This window comes from Melanostigma gelatinosum (assembly GCF_949748355.1).
Source record: "Melanostigma gelatinosum genome assembly, chromosome: 16".
In the NCBI taxonomy this organism is placed as follows: domain Eukaryota; kingdom Metazoa; phylum Chordata; class Actinopteri; order Perciformes; family Zoarcidae; genus Melanostigma; species Melanostigma gelatinosum.
The window spans coordinates 10,033,823-10,054,541 of record NC_136649.1 but is presented as its reverse complement, the minus strand read 5'-3'; the positions used below and the strand labels follow the sequence as shown (position 1 = coordinate 10,054,541).

At 44.4% G+C, this 20,719-nt stretch overlaps 1 protein-coding gene across 1 annotated transcript in view; it reads right to left on the bottom strand.

The window, feature by feature from the left end:
• The window catches only part of dlgap2a (discs, large homolog-associated protein 2a), a 116,530-nt gene extending 100,017 nt beyond the window's left edge, over nt 1-16,513 (bottom strand). The window contains exon 1 of the mRNA XM_079286113.1: nt 16,468-16,513. Coding sequence (XP_079142239.1) covers nt 16,468-16,498 — 31 coding nt within the window. The 5' untranslated portion in view covers nt 16,499-16,513. The remainder of the gene's footprint in view (nt 1-16,467) is intronic.
• Between the last annotated feature and the right edge of the window lie 4,206 nt (nt 16,514-20,719).

The following is a 20,719-nucleotide window of genomic DNA, read 5'->3' as shown; positions in this document are numbered from 1 at the left end:
GAAGGAAAGGAATCTGTAAAGGCTGCAGACACGGTGGAATCTGCAAGGCGTCAATCAGACGGCGTCCTCTAATTGCCTGGAGCTCCTACACTGTTACCCTCTGGCCTCTACGCTTTCCAGCGAGGAAATCCCCAGCTACAAGTATTTCAATCGCTTTCATCGATATATGCTGACTCGGGTCACTTCTTGGTGCAGCTAGATGGTAATAAAGTGCGTCCCAACACTGATTAATTGCCACAAGTGTGCCGAAGTAGTCCAGGTACATTTGTATTGAAAATTCTGTGCTCAAAACACGATGATGAATACACAGAGCGACTGTGAGAAATTCTGTACTGTGGACCTACGTCTTCATAGAGCCTTTGAGAAAAGATTATGGCCTGTTCAAGACTGATCTGTGAACCAGTCAAGTGCAGAAAATCCAACAAAAACCACCCTGCAGCCGACCTGTTGCATCTCCCGCCTGACTTCAATCATTCTTTCAAGCCTTCACACTGAACTGGCACCTTGTTTAAATTCCTCCGACTCCGCTTGTGTTGACCTTGCAGTATTTAGGAAGGCTGCTAATACCTCTCCAAATCGTCGTCCGTGTGTGTGTGTGTGTGTGTGTGTGTGTGTGTGTGTGTGTGTGTGTGTGTGTGTGCAGGCTCGTAGCGGGGCTGAGCTGATGCATTGCGATGGCACACAGATTGAATGCTTCACGGGTCTCTGGTCCACGCTCGCTAGCCCGTGTCCCGGTGTTGTCCCCCCCACCCCCATCCCCCATCCCCCGCTCCGCGATGTAAATCTGTTGCATAGGCCTGTTCGCTGCAGTAGAATTTTCAAAGATAAGCTGACTCACTGTGCGTGATAGGTGAATGCTAAGCAGTGTGGGTGAATCGTATCATGAAGAGGAGAGAAGTGGGTAAAAGAGGTTGTTCTTTTTTTTGGAAAAAGCGGCCGTTCCCTACGCCCTTGAAGCATCCTTGACCCGCAGGCGACAGCATCTCAGGCTTCATCAGAGGTACAAAAGCATGACGATCACAACGTGCAGAGCATCAGTAAGAATGACTGGACATGAGCTGTGACGATATTTGCAACATGTGCTTATAGCATGATGTGGGTTTCCTTTTCGACACCAACGATCCCAATTTAGGCACATAGCACCATCTCATGGTCTCACTCAGAAGATCATGTCTAATCAGTGAGGATACCGCGGAGAGGTGCAAACAGCACTCGTACTGTAGAGATACATTCTTAAAGAGGACAAACAGTGCAACAGAGTGTGCTCTCTGAACAACAAGCAAAACCTGACTCCCCTTCGATCGCAAGTAAATCGAGAGCAAAATCCAGTAAATGTCGTCTCTTTCAGAGGTAAAATGTTCCAAACCCTTTGAAGTGCATTCTTGGTTTTCGTAGCTGTACAGTTCACAGCATTAACACATGCAAACAGCATTTGCACACCCCTAGAGAGCCACGTGTGCCTCCTGATGCATCCTGTGTGATTTGCTAATCCAACAGCACTGCGCGGGGTTGCCGTCAGCTGAACTACATCAACTCCCCTTTTTCATCTAAACTGTACCGAACAGCTGAGCAGAATTTCATGAATCGATTCCAACACCAGAAACTGGGCAGCATCTTCAGACAGGCCTATCAATATTTAACGTGCTGTTATGTATTCCGCTACCACACTAAATACTTTGAAGCACTATCAAAGCGGCCTGTGCCAGCTCCAGAGATATATACAGTAAAGACACAAGCTGCACAACTCGATGAATTATTAACTCCTCTCACTGCTGCTTGAAGTGTGGCGAGGCTGCAAAGTCATTTAACAGCTGCTTCAAACCGTCTCAGAGCTGAGAACGTGGCAGTTACGTAATCGGCTGTGATAAGATGGCGCCCTCTGATGAAAGCAGCTTTGAGTTGAACTTGTAATACTGTATGGGTTGGTGGTGCAGAAAATTGAATAGATTTAGATGCCGCTTCACGAGTAATGCATGGACTGCGAAAAAGGAATATTTGTCACACACACACACAAAAAAAAACCACAAAACCTAATTATGAGAGCAGCTCTGTGATTATTTTGTGACACAGTGAGTGCTCAGCAGCGTGCAATCCCTCTCCATATTCATCCGTCAGTTCTCAGTCACTTCCATCTCTCACACCTTAACTTCTTGATTATGATGACAACCATATGTCGTCTACGCGGCGCAAACAGAGAGCCATCACTCCCCTCAGGTTGGATGCGATGCCATGTCGACGCTTAACACAAACGACTTTCCGCACAAACTGATGCATGAGCCGTTTACCATTAACGGGGGGGGGGGGGGGGAGTGTTATTGTCCTTCATGCAGATGCTTCCTCAAGATGTCGCTCTACCACTTGGTTACAAAGTGGCACGCTGATGTGTAGAGCTTCATCTGTGGATAGCGTTCGACACGTGCCAGTGTTTGTACTGATTAGCTATGATGCAGCACAGCAGGCAAAGAAAAGCTGCGGATCAACGCTGATGAACCGTCTCTCTTTCTACCTCGCACTTTCTCAAATCCACAGCACATTTTGCAGAGGCAGGCGCGTGATGGTGAAATGCCATTACTGCCGTCCTAATGAGAGCCCTGTGTCTGTCTGTCCCCGTCCCCCCCCCCGTGGTGGTCCCCAGCAGGGCCTTATCTGGGCCTGTGCCGTCGGACATGCTAGATGGCCGCGATAACCTCCATCTGTCTTCATGACCGTCCGGCTTTTATTGCTTTAGGAGAAGCGCTGCTTTCACAAGCTCTGCTCGGCCAGGGGGAAACCAATATTTGTTTTCCACGCTCAGGCCTGCGTGATTTGTAACATCGGCTTTACCTTTCTGTTCCCTGCAAGGTTAACATCAGGTGCTAATGTTGATGCAGAGCACCCTCTCAGCTCATTATGAAGCACCTGTTTTTTGGCCTGTGAACACAATGTCATCTTGAAAGAATATTACCGTGATAATATGATCTTGAATCACTTTTGCTCGTGCACGTTTGGGCAGCTTGTAATGTAAAAGCAAGAGCCTGCAGCCATAGCAGCATTTGCAGCTGTAATTATAGGCACAGCGGTGCTTTGAGCTAATTGCAGACATCAATATGAGCAGCTGTGTGGATCAAGAGGTAAAGCGAACGTCCAATCAACATATGGTCCTGATGGGCAGGTGGCACATTGTATAGTAGCCTCTGCCACCTGTGTACGAACGTGTGCGTGAATGCTGGCTTGTGCTGGAAAAATGCGGTGGTCGCTGACACTAGAAAAGCACTACACTGTATATAAATGCAGTCCATTTACCATCAATACTAGTTTGTTCAGAATATATCATACTTACCATGTTCTTAGTTTAACATGCTTACATTTGCTAATTATCACCAAAAAATGGAAAATGTCATAAACTAAAGAATTGAAAGAAATTCAACTTTTGATCTGATGGTGCTAGATGCAAGGTCAGGGAATCTAAAGGTATTCAAATGCACCCCTGAGGACCATGAATGTCCGTTTCATGACAATCCATCAATGGCTATCGAGATATTTCACAAAAAAAACTAAAATGTCGACCTCGTGGTTGCGCTAAAGGGAACAATCTGGTGATCAATAAAGACATTAAAATACGTTGTCTGCAAACAATGAACGTGTGAATGAAATTGTATGCCAATTCAAGAAGCAGATGTAGAAATGTTTCACAAAATAAGTGAAACCTTTGACCTGCTAATGACGCTATAGAGGGAGAGTCAGGGAGAATTTACAACAATCCAATAGTTGCCAAGATATGTCTCTCTGATCAACCTCATGTTTATCATGCTAACTGCAGAGTTTCTTGGTAAATCCACCATTGACTGAGTTATGCAACATCCTTCCGCCCACATAACTGTCAAAGCAGTCAGGATCCTCCTTCCTTCTACGTTTCCACGTATTCTTCTTTTCATCTTGTCCAATTGAAGTATGACAAACAAAAGCTTCTTCTCACACTGCTTGCCTGTCTCACTTTCCTGGGTCGTCATGATATTAAGAACTCTTCAGACAGTAGATGTCTTGTTTGTTCACTTGTGGCAGCGGGGGGTCCCTCACAGGGAGTCTCACAACTAGGGAACTCTGTCAAACATCTGTTAAATCCCAGCAGGAAGGAATTGAATTTGCTGCTCTTTAAAATTCTTCCAATATCTTTTGCCCAATGCATCAATGAACTGTCAAGCTATTACCCTAATAGATGTGTCATCTAATGCAATTTAATACAGTTTAATGTGGCCTCTGACCTACTGAGAGCTTGGAATAGAGCAACTGGTGTTCGCCATTCCTTTGTCCTCAACGGCACTATAAAGAGCTGATGAATCACAATCCTGGCATTTAGATTGCAGACTCTTAATGTCTACTTTGGCCTTTTGAATGTTGGATTACAGAACAGTGACATTTATTTCATTTCACTCACTAAATAACGAGGTCCAGCACCTCTAGCTTTTGCTGTGATTGGCGGGAACAAGTCAAATGTTTTGAGCAATTTTGACTGATTTGTCCCCTAATGCTTTGTGTTTAAAAGCTTTATGATGCATTTATCATCAGTAGTCTTGCAGGGTTTTGATTGAAATACTGAAGCACATACTGACTGTATTTTATTTTAAGGGAAGAGTTGGAATTATTTCAATGAAGTTAGACCTAGGAGACAATTATCTGAACTCAGCATAAAGACTGGAAACAGTCAAGCACACTGTAAAAAGATGAATAAATAATTAATAAAATGTTTTTATAATTAAAACAAACAACAGAATTAGCTTGTATCATCTGTACATCAACAGCAAAAATGTTGAAATGAGTATCTGCTCGTTGTCTGGCAACTTCACCTTGAAGACAAGAGTCAAGAAATGGTTCATGGACACAATAAGAGTACTTCCCAAAATATTCCTGTTAACTATTCCTTTTAAATCCATGTTGACCCTTTGAATGATTGCTTGTCTCTCACCGTGGTAATGTTATTGTTCTCATTTAATTGTCTTTCCTGATTAAGTCTACCTCTTCAAGTCAAATCCAGCTCTCTAATCTTCTGCTTTCAAACAAGATTACAGAACATCAATGGACTGTCAGCACTACTGTCTTGCTTGTCACAAAACCAAAGAGAATTTTCCACGACTGAATGAGCTTCTTGAAGCGGTTAAGACAGCGCCTCAAAAGAGATCAAAAACAGAATATATACGACTTTATAGATCAACGAATTGATGCGTGGGATTAATTATTAAATTAGGGTTTGCAATGACATTATTTTTGCATGGAGTTTGGGCGATTCCAATCCTACAAATCCTTCTCTCTCCTCTCTTACATTTCTATGACACACTGTAAACTTTAACCCTGAGCAGTGAGTCATCCCGGTGACCTGTGGAATGAGGTCGACACTGGTCGTCTTTTATCCTCGGCCCGGATGGAGGTTTGACTCGGACCGCAATCGGACAGTCAGGACGTCACTAGAGAGGCACTGACACTGGAGTCCTATCTCCTAAAAATGACGTTCCCCCGAAACTAAACAATTACGTTTGACCAAAAACGTATTTTCTCCCTCATTACGTTTGTGTTTGACGTATTACAAATACGTTTCGAATCAACATATCTTTGCCAGACTCACTCTTCATTATTTTCCTGTGATCTGCCTTGCCTTTATTTACTAACCCTAACCCTGTCCTTACTCTTACCCTAACCATTACCACGTCCCCCCGTGCGGGGGACGTGGTAATGTCGGCGTGTTGCGGTAGTATTCTGACCGCATAATAGGGAGGAGAGGCGGTGGTGGAGAGGGAAAAAAAGGTTTGTGTTAAAATGTTGATTTGAAACGTATTTTGTAATACGTCAAACACAAACATAATCAGGGAGAAAATACGTTTATGGTCAAACGTAATTGAGAATGCATTTTAGTTTCGGGAGAACGTCATTTTTAGGACACAGGGTTGGACACTGAGGCGGTGTTCGAAATGGCATGCTGACATAGTCGCACTAATAATGGGGTAAAATTGAATACGTAGTGCGTTGACACTGCGTAGTTTGGGGATTTTGTGTATGCGAGAAATGCCCTCATGTATACCACACAAACAAGAATTTCTGAGCTTGAGAAGTGAGCTTACTGCACATACCCACAATGCACTGCACTCTGGGTGCTTTGAGACCAGACGTCAGCCATGTGAGATTTTGAGCCCGGCTAAAAGTTGTTAATATGTCACTTTATATCGTTGTAATATGTTTTCAGGCGAGAAAGTAGCCATTGAGATTTCCCAATATGTGGCCAGTTAATCTAAATTTGCTGCGTTTGCTTTCGGAGATGTGACGGAGCTGCTGGTGGGGTGCCTTGAAACCGACCCAGCTGTCGCTTGAGCATACTAGTATATATTCAGTGTTCAACAGTCTGCTCGTGAAATCATGCTTCATTGCTTCATTGGTAGGTAGTATGCAGTACATACTGATCTACCACTCATACTGAGTAGTATGTTAGTATGCCATTCTCACACAGCATGACACTGATTGGTCCATACTTGCTCGATTCTAGAGCTACAATAATTTGTGGATTAATTGGTTAATCCGCAACCACTTTTATAACAGAAATACTACACAATGAAAAACATGTTACCCACACTTCACACATGTTTTCCTCTACTAGTTTGCATCCACCACTGGGAGTCAGCCTTCCTTCTTTCATGTCTGAGCATGTCTGAGCATCGACAACCCACTCCAACGGCAACCTTGATAAAGGGACTCTGAAGAAGACTTCACAAAAGAAGCAAAAATGCCAATTTGTGCGCGGCAACGACAGAACAGAAGGAGAAGGTCACTCCAGAAATAACGATTCCCCGTGACAAAGAGAAGTAACCGATGACACATCGAGAAAAATGTGAGAAACTCTTTCAAATAGCCGACACTCGGTACAATAAAAGCCTGAGTCAGTCACAACTTCAAAGAGAGCTACAGCTGATGTCTCACTTTCCGTGTCCTTGAGCAGAAGCGGGTGGCAAAGTGTTGGTCGATGCATGTTTCTTATTAGTGAGCTATCACCATCAGACAAAGTAATGCTCACAAACAGTGCGAGGGTGGATGTCCATGCTGTTTTTGTGATTATTATTTTCAATTGGTCTTGATCCGGCTGCCCTTCTGGGCATAAACACATTCAATTATATTCAACAAATGGTGTTTGTGTGGACGTGTGCGCTGTAGGAGCATGTGGTTCGGACGTGCCTTGATGCACAAAAAAACCCCCAAAAAACCCTCATGGTCGGCGAGATCAGGGAGGCAAAAGAAGCAATGGACAGTGGCACTCACAGATGGCAGTATGTAGAGCAGAAGATGGTCCCGACCAGCCTGAACGGTCAATGACAGAGAGAAGTCAAACAAGAGAAAGTTTTAAAAACGAGCCCAGTGAGCATATGATTTTTTTGATGAAGCATCATTGACAAACACCGCAGTGTATTTATCCTATGAATAAAATAAGACGCTGCTTCTATCTGCATATCTGAAAGTAAACATGTCTTTCCCACAGAATCGAGCTTGTTTACAATGCTAAATTGAAGTGGTGATACTGAACACACATCCAATATGGATGCCTGCAAACAGTCACCTCTGCTCGCCAAAGATCCCAAACAACACTGGTAACAGCAGCTACGCACGCGGCTTATTCGACGACTGCTCCCTTCAATACAACATGTTCTGAAAGCAGACGCACTTGATTTTAAAAATACCTTATGTATTAACATCTAACAGTGCAAGGCACACTCCATGTATGACTACAGTACTGTATATATATATGTGTGTGTGTGTGTGTGTGTTTGTGTATATAATACATTAATTGTTTGAGTAATTTCAGGCCAGACATCGCTTGTTCCAGCTTCTCCGATGTGAGCATTTTTCATTATGTTTTGACGTTTTAGAAAAGACAACCTATCGATTCATTGAGAAATTATTGAGGACAATATTATGTGAATTCAATTGATTGATAGCTGCAGTCCTAAGTCTGTCAATGTCTTCACGAGACACGAGAGGATCAGTCACAGCAAAGCAGCTTGTTGGTATTTGACTTCCTGCCTTGTCTTTGTTGTGGCTGTGATCCTGGCTCATCGAATCACAGCGAGCCTGTCCAGACAGCCAGCCGCTGGCCCGCCGGCCACGGCCCCTCCACAGATAATGTCACTTCCTCTGTAAAACAAACTGATCTTGTTACCAGGCAGGGTCACTGTTATCCGTCACAGCAAACAACACACAAAAAACTGAACTGAACTTGAATTGTGGTAAATACTAAAAAGACGACAATGCTGGCTGACAGGCAGAGACAACGTTTTGTTCAGGGAGAAGTGACAGTGTGAGTTATAACCTCCTTCTGGAACCCGGACATTTGACAGTGCAAACAGTAAGACAAGTGTTTGTACTGAGATTGTTTTTCATTTGCTTGCTCTTACTTGGTGATGGCGGTGGACACATCCGACACTGCACGTGTCAGCAAAGAGAGACGCGCAGTGATGAAAGTGAAGAGACGACACGGATAACAAACGCTGTGCATAACAGAGAGAAAGACGTACAACTGTTTCCGCCTGCGGCATGTTCGGACCAACAGGTGGAGCTCAGTCTTTGTAAGGTGTCACAAGAGCTCCTGGGGGGGGGGGGGGGGGGGGGTACGATACGATAAATGCACCTTCACTGCAAGCCTGTGTATGGCATGAAAGTCTTCCAGATACCACGATGTCAGGAAGTTAAAGCGCACAATGACAATTGTATTCCGCTGGTCGACTGTGGGAACAACTGACAATGAAACAGAGTGTAGTAACAAAGCAGTGTAGCCGCATGACGATAGGACAGGGGGGGGTTAATGAGCTGATACATTCTATGCTCTCGTTATCTGCTGCTAAATAGACCTTAATAATGACCGACAGTGGGCTATCCATCACACACACACACACGCACGCACGCACGCACGCACGCACGCACGCACGCACGCATGCATATCCACAGGCCGATCAAATATACACAGCAAGCTGGTCTCTGCCAGTGTGTGTGTGAAGTAAGCCCAAGACTCCATTTTTTTCACTCAAAGGCAAAGACTCCAACTTCTTTATTTTGACTTGAACCATTTCTGACCGTTTTGCGTGACACTCGACACAGACGGACTGTGAAACACAGTCTGCGGTGAGACACTTGGGAGCATCAGAGCATAGCAGACAGCTAGCTATTTCTCACTATCACCTTCACACACACACACACACACACAGAAGCACAAACACTGTCCGACTTTGTTTGGACAATCTAGCTGAACAACCACTCTACAGATTTCAGATGAGCTTCTACAATCACCCGTCTCTGTCACCTTGTAACCCCAATTTCCTCTGGCTGTCCCATGGAGGCGCATTGTATTAACATGCAGGTAGGCTCCAGCTTTCCCCTCAATGTCCTCAAGGCCCCTCTCTTTCAATCCTCATCTTGCATGTACAGCACATGCACAGTCACTGAAAGGTGTGACGTGAACCACAGTAGAATCAAAACAATATTCATTCATTAACCAAACAACATCGTCACGTATTGGTTCGGCAGCCTATGCCTAAACCAAGCGGCAATAAATAAAGCTTACGTGGAAGAAGCAAAAACTGCAGTTCCTCAAATGGCGAATGGAGCCTGGTTCCAAAATCGAGTCAATCTCCAAAGACCCGAATGGTAAAATACCCAATTTTACAGCAGAAATAAACATGTTTGGGGAGACCGTGGCACACTGGGTTAAGAGGTCGTCTGGGAACTGGAAGGTCAACGGTTTGATCCCCGACTGGGACGTGTCACGCGTAGAAGTGTCCCTGAGCAATACACTGAACTGGTCATTGGCAGCCCACTGCTCCCGATATACAGGGACGGGTCAAATGCAGAGACAAATTTCCCCCTTAAATGGATAAATGGATAGTATACATTCTATTCTATGCTTACAGCCTGGTACAAAATGCACTTTAGGTTTCTTTTCCCCGTTCATGACAACTGTACTGGGGGTGAATTGTTGGTACAACTCAACAGATTAAATTATATTAAAGCTTTAAATTGTGCATAATTCATATATGCATAGTTAATAGCTTCTCCTCTCAAGCTAAATCTGATCTATGTTTTGATCAAAAGACGAAGACTAAAACCGAATTAAAATCAGGTGTTCAGCAGCATGAGAGCAAAATGTACCATCTACTGCATGAAGAGCAGACAGAAAGAATTAAAGGGAATTAAGGGATTGCCATCATAGCAACAACAACGGGACCTCCTCCCTTTTCTTTCACGTCCTGCCACCGTCATTCACTCATTAATAAGCAGCTTGGAACGGAGTGACTCAGCGTTAAATCAAAGCGTACTCCCAGCTCGCTCATTGTGTCAGGGACAAAATGAGACAGACAGTCCACAGAGACCATGCTGTCCTCCCGGCAAACACCGTGTAGTCTGATGACAGGAGTCTCTACAGAGAGGTGAAGCGCACTCACGAACACACACACCTGGAGTACGACACGTATGGATGCCACTGAAGAAATGGGGTTTCCTCCAACGTTCACAGTCATCAATACAAACAGGGAACACAGTTGGGTGGGCATTCCTGTGGAAGATCAGTATTAATGTTAAAATGTCCTCAAGTCCTACCCTCGCCCAAGTAAAGAGCAGATACCTGGCTGCTTGATCAGGCCTCATATCTACTTTGGATCTGCTAAGGCTAAAAGGCAATGGCTGGCAGGCCTGATTCAATGGCAACTTTAATCTGAATGCAATGCCACCATCTATCCCCCGTTTATCTATACAAACATGTTACAAAGTAGGAAGGGATGTTAACAGAGGCCCCTCAACACAATATTACCAGGACACTTAAGTCACGATATGATCCTATGGAGATATTAGACATTTTGCGATATGCATATACTGCGATATATCGCGATTTATTGCCTTTTTCAACAGCAAATTGTGCAGGTTGTCTTCCGTTTTATCCAACAAGATTAACTTTTCACTCTGTTCATCTCACTTCAATCATTTTCAAACACTCCATCTTAGTTTTGACCAACTTCCTGCCAATCCCGCTCCAACTTCCTGCCAATCCCGCTGACTGTAAACATACCAGAAAAACAACTCAGCACAATCTTGATGACTAAAAAAAGTAATTGTAATGAAAAAGGTTTAATTCATATTTGCAATATTGATAGTTTATATTGTAAAAGATGGATTATTTGGCGTCTGTGTATCGATATAATGTTGTCATGCAAAGTATTGTTGTGAGTGAGTGCAACAGGGTTATCAGGAAGGCACCGTCTCAACACCAGCTTACATCATCAGCTGGCAAAATGCCATCCACCAACAACCAGCAACCAGCATGATGAATATTCAGCTAAACTGCACCGTGACTAGCGTGCCCTATTTCAGAGATCTCTGCCAACACATGGGAGCTGTGTTTCTAAAAGTATCACTGAGCGTACCTCTAATCCATTATTCCTCTGTGTCATATTTGCTTACAGTGCGTAGAGACAGGGTCCAGGAGGAAGTGGCCACGTTTCAGAGCTACCAACTCGTGTACCAGTTCAGTGGGTACGCCTCGGCGGTGCAGGAGGGAGTGCAGAGGAGGAGAGAGCAGGGAGGGTCGGGGGTGTCAAGGGTACAGACTGTAGTAGGGAAGGCTGGGGAGGAGAGATAGTGCAGGATTTGTCGAGAGTTTAGCAGACATGAGGAGAGCTCCTGAGGGCCTTCGGCACACAGCACACTCTGTCAGCTCTCACTCATTCTCTCATCTTTCCTCTTGTTCCCTCCCCCCCATCATCATGCATATCACGAATCTGCTTCCGCTCTTTTTGCTCATGCAGTCCACACATCTTATTTACGCTTCGTATCTTTCTAATACAGCGTCTCCCTTTCTCTGTGGGCGTCTCTTTTTTTCGTCGAGCGGGTACGAAGTGCATACAGAGTCGGCATCGAGGCGTCTGAGAGCTATCAGAGGGAGACAGGCCCTCCCTGGTTGTCTTGCCTCGCTACAGATTGATATCAAGTCTGCCGGAGGACACATTATGCATGTGTGCTCCGACTGACTGTGTGCTCGTGAAAACTGGGTGTCCGTGCGCATCGGCGTGTGTGTGTGTGTGTGTGTGTATGCATTCACAAAAGCACGGCTGACACAGAGGGAAAGGCGACAGCTCGCCCGTTAATTACTCAAACTAATAGAGCAGCTGCTGATTCACTCCGGTGTCAGTCAGAGTCACAGCGGGACGGGGAGGCTCGGGCAGGACGTGTGAAGCATTAAGACGGACGTTATGTGACATCGGACAGAGGCTAAGTGAGGTAAAGAGAAGACTGATGCAGTTCAAGGACTTCGGCTGTCTCTGGATGAGGACAAAACAGGACGTTTTCAGACAGCGGACACAGGAAGTATTCAGGGTGCTCTTCGGATTATAGAAAAAGTTCCCTGACACAAAATGTTATGACGTTGTTCAGACTTTAAAGCACAATTCCCAGATAATTATTTCTGCAATGTCAGTGAGTGAGTGTCTGTCCGTGTCTGCATCACCAAACTGCATCATCTTGTGGGTGGCCTGTCATGGTTGCATGGACTCGCACTTTTTCAAAAACACCTTTTATAGCCTGTTTCATACTGCCATCGAGTGCCTTCCTGACTCCTCACTCGCTATCCCCCGGCCGGTAGGGGCCACCAGTGTTAACACAGCTGAGGGAAGCTCCGCCCGATGCCAGGTGCGTCTGGTTGTTACAGACACACCTGGCATCGATCTGCACTTCACTACGTGCACCTTTAAAGTTTGTTATGATTTTCATCTCTCGCTTTCTGAAGTCTCCTCCATATCCTCCGAGTCCTCCTTGGCCAACTTGTTTCCATGGCAACATGTCCTAAGACAAAACCCTTCCACTTTAAGTTGACACAAAACACGCAGCAGGAGTGGAAAGTTACCTCATGAAAGACAACATTTATGTGAGTGTAACCCAGTTACTCTGTTAGCGATCGAGCTAACAAGCTGCATTGAAACTGTTACTGTTTGCGTTGTACAATAAGGCAGTCGGGTGTTCACGTTTATAAAATATATTTTCATTTACATACAAAACCAACACTCCAAATGAACAGAGGACAGGCTAGGCAGCGTCATGCGCACACAAAGTAACAGCACGTGTTGAAACATTGATTAAACACAAATGTCTTTGCACATGCGCATTACACAAGGACGACACGTTCTCTAACCATGTACTCTCAACATGACGGTGCATTTAACACAGCAGAAATGTTTTGGCTTTCATACTCGTTTCATCTGTCCTATACTTTGACGTCAGATTTGACGAGCTGTTTAGCGTTCGCTTAACTAAAACACAATTTGACAATGTTCCCCTGCCCATAAAGGCAGCAAAATATGAAGCATTGTGCTTTGAAGTTTGAATAGTTCTGTTTTTAGTTTTCATGTTGGAAAGTCCTTTTTGAACAAAACTGACAATCATTAGCTGCCGCGTTTTAAATATGAGAATTGGCTACTGCTCTGATTTATTGAAAAATATGCCTACAAATTGAACATCTTTGTGTTTTGGTGTTGGTTGGCCATTTTGTGAAAAGAACCGTAGCAACTTACCATGTGTGTCCTGTACTACTATACAGAACACATGCAACAAATACCATGATGGGGTTTTCACAAAAACAGCAGCATCATGCACAACAGCTGAACTTTGCATGCTCCACCATTTGAAAACCATAATATGTAAATACTGTGTTTACAATGCAAGACAAACAATAAAAGTAGGTGCACTTACCTGCACACAGAGTATAACACATGGGAATTGTAAATGGAGGCAATGGGTAACGTTTGTGTGTGTGTGTGTGTGTGTAGGTGTGTGTGTGTGTGTGTGTGTGTGTGTGTGTGTGTGTGTGTGTGTGTGTGTGTGTGTGTGTGTGTGTGTGTGTGTGTGTGTGTGTGTGTGTGTGTGTGTGTGTGTGTGTGTGCATAGGTGGGTTGTACAAAATCGATGAGGATATAAGGCCATGAATGCAAAACAGTAGTGTCCAAATACTGCAAAGGATGACAGAAGGGCATCCCAGAATTGACCGGTCAGCATATCTCTCTACAGCATCTTTGCGTTCATGGTATAATTGTGGCATTAGCAATGTGATGTACTTGCTCTCTGTAACAAAAGGTACCCTGCTGCTCATGTTCTCACTATTACAGACGAATCTTCCAAAAGTCAGATTTGAGGTTTCACTGAATCATGTGTAAATTACGAGATACAGTTTTCCAAAATGCCAGAGCAGGAGAGAGGCTCTGGACAGGGGATGGAAGAGATGACGAAAGGGTGGCAGACATCCCGCATGGACATAAAAAGTGGCAACAGAATGGTGAAATATTCACAAGTTAATTAATGTCTATAAATAGGCATAATCTGTGAATTTGTGGCATCGGAACGCTTCGCTTACGAGCAGAGGGACGCACTGATAACAGAGAGAGCGTAATGATATAATAAGTCTCGTCCCACCAGTTTCTAGGCACAATATTTGGAATGGGAGAGGCAGCAGTGGGGAGCAGCTGAAGGAAGTGTTTCCGAGGAGGAGATGTGATTTGCGAAAGCTGGGAAACTGCCCAGGAGAGGGCGCCCCTTGCTCGATGGAGCAGAGCACATGCACACAGTCATGGACACAGTCATGGACACACACACACACACAATGCAGCGTCTTAATCGTACTCAGCAGCAGGAGATACCAATCTTTTCATGGCCATTATTTTCAAAGTCTCTTCTAATCTTACTTGCTCTTTATCATTTCCCAGACATTTTCCCTCTTCCTCCAACGTCTTCCTTCCTCGAGCCCCGCACTAAACCGTTCAACTCGTGTGTCTTAGCTGAGGCCCCGAGGCCCCCCCCCCCCCCCCCCGGCCCCCGCTCACACTGCTGAACTCACCAACGAGCATCCTCATCCGATGATTTACGCTCTCTGTTTAAGCAAAGACAAATACAACAGACCAACATCCTCCGATCAGCAGACGGAAGTAATGCGGCCGTTGCATCTACTGACGCCGCGGGATGTGTTGCCATGGAAACAGGATGCCAAGGTAGACATTGTATGGACACTGAGGTTGTGTGTGTGTGTGTGTGTGTGTGTGTGTGTGTGTGTGTGTGCGCGTGTGTGTGTGTGTGTGCGTGTGTGTGTGTGTGTGAGGGTGCCTGGCTGAAGTCGATTCAGCAAAGGCTCTGCGATGGAAACCGGTGGCTGAATGATGATCTATGAACTTCGGTGAAAGTAGTTTGAGGTTTGTTGATGCGCCGCTGCTGAGTATTCAAGAGAGGCGCCGCATACTCTGTCTTCTTGACAGCGCAATCAATCAGAATAAGGACATTTTCGGGTTGGAGCGACGTTTTGTAAAAAAAGAAAAAGAAAAAATGGAGTTTGTAAGCAAGTGCAGTCAAGCCAATTGCTCTTCATGTTAACAGTCGCATGCATACAATGTAGCCCGTGCACTAATGTACAAACACACACAAACATCCTTTACTAAGACTACAGCTAGCTCTCTTTCCCACACCAGCGTCTGCTGAAATACCTCTGGAAGAGTTTCAGAGCTTCACACATCCATATTCATAAAGTCATTATGGGGTTATTTTGTCCACTCCGTCAGAACATCTTGTTCTGAGACCAGTCGAGAGGTGCACCCCTGGGTCCTCCATATGAATGCGGCGCTTCCCAGCCACCTCGACTGAACACGCAGCAGCTCCTCCTGCTGAGAAAGTTAAGTCTAAAAGGCAAAAAACTAACATTTGTAAATCTCTTCACGCACTTCTCTGTAACTGATTGAACTTGCGTGGCACAAAAAGAGGATTGTCCCGTAACAGCGAGCCCTACCCATCTGGCACCCTTCAAAGTAGAGTGGACTGGATTCTGATTTGGCCCAGGTCTGGTTTACAAAACTGTTATGCACAAAACAATTGCAAAACTGCTGAATTACCAGTTTGTTGAGTTTCTTATCGGCTTAAGTGCAGATCATCTCGCCTATATGCCCCATCAAATATTAATTTCACGCTGCGAGATGCCTCGCAGTTATCGGTTATACCTCTGGAGCTCCAGCAGCTGAAACTCTTAACAAGTTTCCAAGTCTCTCTTTATCGCCAAGGTTGCTGAGCCCTTGCTCCCCTCGTCAGCAAGTTCCCCTCACACCTGGGAATGGTGTGCAGTTAGCTTTCTAATCACGTGTCTGAGAAACACAACATTCAGAAGGTAGACATCAGTCAGTTGGCAGAACCAAGTGTCGAAACACGGGACCGAGTTCACTGCAGAAGGCAGCTACGGGATGACAAACTGGCCACGAGTCTGACAAATGAGCGAACCAGTGTGTAGCCGACACGCGTCGGTGCAGCGTTAGTGAGCTTCAGTAAGTGGGATGGATGGTGTGGGAGGCCATGCAGTCGAGAGGTTAGAGAGGTTGAGTCGCCCCAAAAGTAAACGCAAGGAGAGCAGTAGTAGTAGAAGAAGTCATTACTGTGAGGACTGCGGCCAGGTACCTGAGTATATCTCCCTGCTCTTTAATTTCATCAGCAACCTCTTCACACCTGCAATGATGTGAAGCAGCTTGTCATCATCACAAGATCGCAACAACTGTCCCCCCCCCCCCCCCCTCAATTTTCAAGACAAAAACATATGTGACCCACCCGCTGAGCATCCATCCCCGGCATCACCACCCCGGTCATGACTCCCACTCCTTCGGTCTCTGCACTGCGTGGGACTGGTGTGTTTGCTGGAGAGGGGACATCTGTTTGGTCCTTACCTGTGTTCCTGTCTGGTAAGATACAGCAATGCTTTTTCAGTATGCCTGGCAACACCTTCCAAGACACAACAAAGGAGGAGAGAGAGAAAGAGAGAGGGAGGGAAAAGAGGGAAATATGTTAATATCACAGCAGCTCAAAGCAGATAAACAAGGTGGCGCTCAGAGGAAAAGCACTGAGCCATGCTGCGAGCCACGAATAAGAGTAACAGGAGACACCCATCTCTCACACCATTTGCATCAGAAGTAGCTGCTGCCATATTTGTCCCAGACCTTTTATTCTGCACCGCGATCCGAGCAGTGGGGCACTAAATGACGGCCCCGGTGTGCTGAAGGTTCTTTTTCAACTGTGTGTCCCTGATTCAGACTAAAAGCAGTCAAAGGTGGGTTAAATGGTGTGAAGGAAAATAAGATACGCTAACAATTAGGGGTGTAACGGTACGCGTATTCGTATTGAACCGTTCGGCACGAGGCTCACGGTTCGGTACGCATGACGAACCGAATACGTTTGAATAAAAAATAGATATATTTTTTTTTAAAAACCTTTATTTAACCAGGTAGTCCCATTGAGATCAAAAATCTCTTTTGCAAGATGTAAGTAACAATACTACATAACATTAAGGAGCAGTTTTTGTTTTTTATGCTTATGTGTTGCTAAGAAGACACCCCAGAAGATGAGTCACTCAGGTATAGTTCCATCATTGTTCAAAGTCAAAGAATAACTTCATGATGTTAGTTGTAATGAATAAATATATTTTAAAATCAAGTACATTTCTCTGGCATTTATAGTTTTCTACTGTACCGAAACGTACCGAACCGTGGCTCCACTGTATCGTACCCAACCCAACCGTGGATTTTGTGAACCGTTACACCCCTACTAACAATCCATTGGGATGGAACAGCCCAAAGATAAAAAACAAAACAAATATATTTTGCTGGGTTGAGATGGGAAGAAGGCTGGCAGCTCTTATCGGGCCGATCTGGTGCGGTCACGTCATCGGGCCAATTCTAGAAGCTTTCTCTGCTCCATCAGCAGCTTCGCTTTGCCAGGAAGGTGTAGCAGCAAATACTTACAACGGACAATTATTGCAATACTCACAAGGCTGAGGAGGTCATACTTATCAATAATGCAGTCTCACAATCTATTCAGGGAGAACACTAAATCCCTCAACATCTAAATCGATCCAAAGTTGTATCTTAGCTGCCAATATTTTGCTACCCTCGCCTGTCTTCTGTTCAACAGTTTATGTCTCGTTCTTGGGAAACACTGAAGACTTGTTCCTCCGCTCAGTATCCTGTTTTCATTTCTTTGCGAGAGGACAGGTTTCTTAAAGGTTTGCTGTGACTCTGGATGCCGTTATTGGTGCTCACAAGGCACAAACATGCAGAACGTCCACTAGAAGGAGGAACCAAAACATAGAAGAAGATGCAGAGGTGACTCAGCAGGTGCTACCGAAGCGCCTTTGTCCTCGTCTCTGACTGACAGGCTCATTATTGTCCAGAATGACTTTCGTTACATAGACAGCCCACCTCTTCTTTCCCTCGGCTCCATTTTTACTGAGCGTGAACATTCTTTTACATTGGCACTTGGTGGCTGTATCAGACTTCTCTTCTGGGCCTGAACAAGACCGATCAGATAAGTGTCCCCTTTAATTAAGGAGAGGGGCATTTGTATAAAGGTACCTCTCGAAAAGCGAGAAAAGACCAGGAAAGTAAATGAGAAATGAACTCTAATGGCTTGTCTCCGGGGGATATTCAAAGAGATATCAACCCACTGCATCTTTCATACAGGAGAAAGGCCTCAAGCACAGACTCTTGTCATCCAGTCTCATCTTCTACTTTATCAGCAGCATATGAAGAGGAGAGGTAATCCTGCATTCATATACAAACACTTCCATGCACGTTTGTCCTCATATGTTTCATTTGTCCGGTGAGTTCTGCTCCTACGACTGCTCCAAATCAATCTCTGAACTCTCTTAACTAGACCAACTTGAGGTAAGTGGCTCGTTTCTGCTTGATGTATACCACCCGTTCATAAGGAGGTGTGCTTTTATGAGATTTTATCATTTGCATAATTAACACCCCTAAATTCACATATAAGGCTGTGTGTTCTGCTCTGTGAGTGGGAAAGTCACCACAGTGTCATTGGTGGTATTTGAAGATCTGAAAGAATTACGTGAATCAAATCGATAGCAGCGTTCATTGCCGTGTCAGTACTGTGACGGACACATGCATAAAGACGGGCTGCTTTGACTTCTTTCCAAAGCAAAGAGGTCCATGAGTAATAAGGGAGGCGGTCATGGGGGAGTGACAATCACAAAGATATTAGACTGGGGAACTAGCGTGCAGGGTGCCCTAAAATAACAACAACAAACAAACAGGAATATAAGACAAACAACAAACTCTCACACTCACAATAACTCATAAAGGACTGGCTCCATGCCACAGGGTCAAGGGGCAGACCAATATGAGAAAGGATGACCCGCAGTGGGCCAACTTTGTCCTCAAGGCAATGACACCCGCGAGCAAAAATATATGAAAACTTAATGCAAGGACCAATGAGAAGGGATTATTATTTATTTATTTCTCTCTCTCTTCTCCTCCTCACACAAAGCTGCACATACCTCCGCTCACAGCTATTCACATACAGCAGGAGTACAAGACACTTACACAACAACGTTTGATACATGCACACAAGAATCAAGTGTAGAAGAAAGAAATATCTCTGCAGAGATAAGAGACGCAATGACTGATTTGTGATGACTCAAACAGCTGCATGATGTACAGTTATAATTGATGCTGAATAGCTTGCTGGCTGGCAGAGGCTTGTACTGGCAGAGGAGTGTGGAAAACAAACTGGCAGGGACACTCTTCAGTGTTTCCGGGATGTCACTTGCCTCTCATTTACACTTTAAAGGGATTGGAGTCTGGAAGCAACGCATCTAATTTCACATGAGAAAATGAATCGGGCATCTCTTTGTGCTCATCTCGGGATGAGCACAAAGAGAGGATTTATGTCAGCGTGTTTCAACAAGACAGATTCTCAGGACACACCAGGACAATCCAATGGAAAACATATCTGGGACAACTGGAAACGCATCAACGGATATTTTGTACAGATTTGTTTTCTCCCATTATTCAGAGATTTGAAGAGCTGTGTTTAGCGTGTTTAGCTAGCTTGATTGTATTTTAAAGACCAGCCATACTTGAAATAAATAACCTTCATTCAATCAAAAGAACTAATCAATTTCAGTTTCGCAGTTTTTCATTTTAGTCAATGGGAATTCAACATAAGAAATCCGCAAACAGAACCCAAAGCAGTGCCCTCGGGACTCGAGGCCAAATGTTGTGAATGAGTCTTCAGACCATTGAGTCAGCGAGTTGATAAAAGGCTCCATTTGGCAACGTTGTAGCAGTTTACCACCTTGCTCTTCCAATAGGACTGGTTGCCATTCTCTTTGAGCTTGAGGCTTTCAGAAAAGGGACTTCATTAAGCGGCCCTAAAGTAGATGTTTCCGCTAACTCTCCATATTGTTGCCCTGTTAGATTTCTCTTGACATATGGGTACAATAAAGTTCACAATTTTTTGGTCATCAAGCTATAAAATCAAGCCAATGCAGAATTATTTACTTTTTTATTTTCTGTATCTCAAGCATATTTGTTGAAGAATGTTATGAAACTGACGATCGCCAAGATATAGTTTAAGCCATTAATATTGTTTCAGTATGTAGTATTGAAGCTATATCATAGTATAGTCTATATCATTCTACACAACGTCAGCCACTTTTAAAATGACTCAACAAATCAAAATGAGACAGCTGAGCCCCTATAGGCTACAGTAGTGAGTAGCACAACACATGCATCCATTTAGGTTATTTTTCTTAGAATAAACTATAAATAAACAAGGCTTATGCATTTTGTTGTTTTGTTTTTTTCCACCACTTTTTGCTTATTGGTTCAAATATAGCTACATGTCTGACAAAGCAGGTACT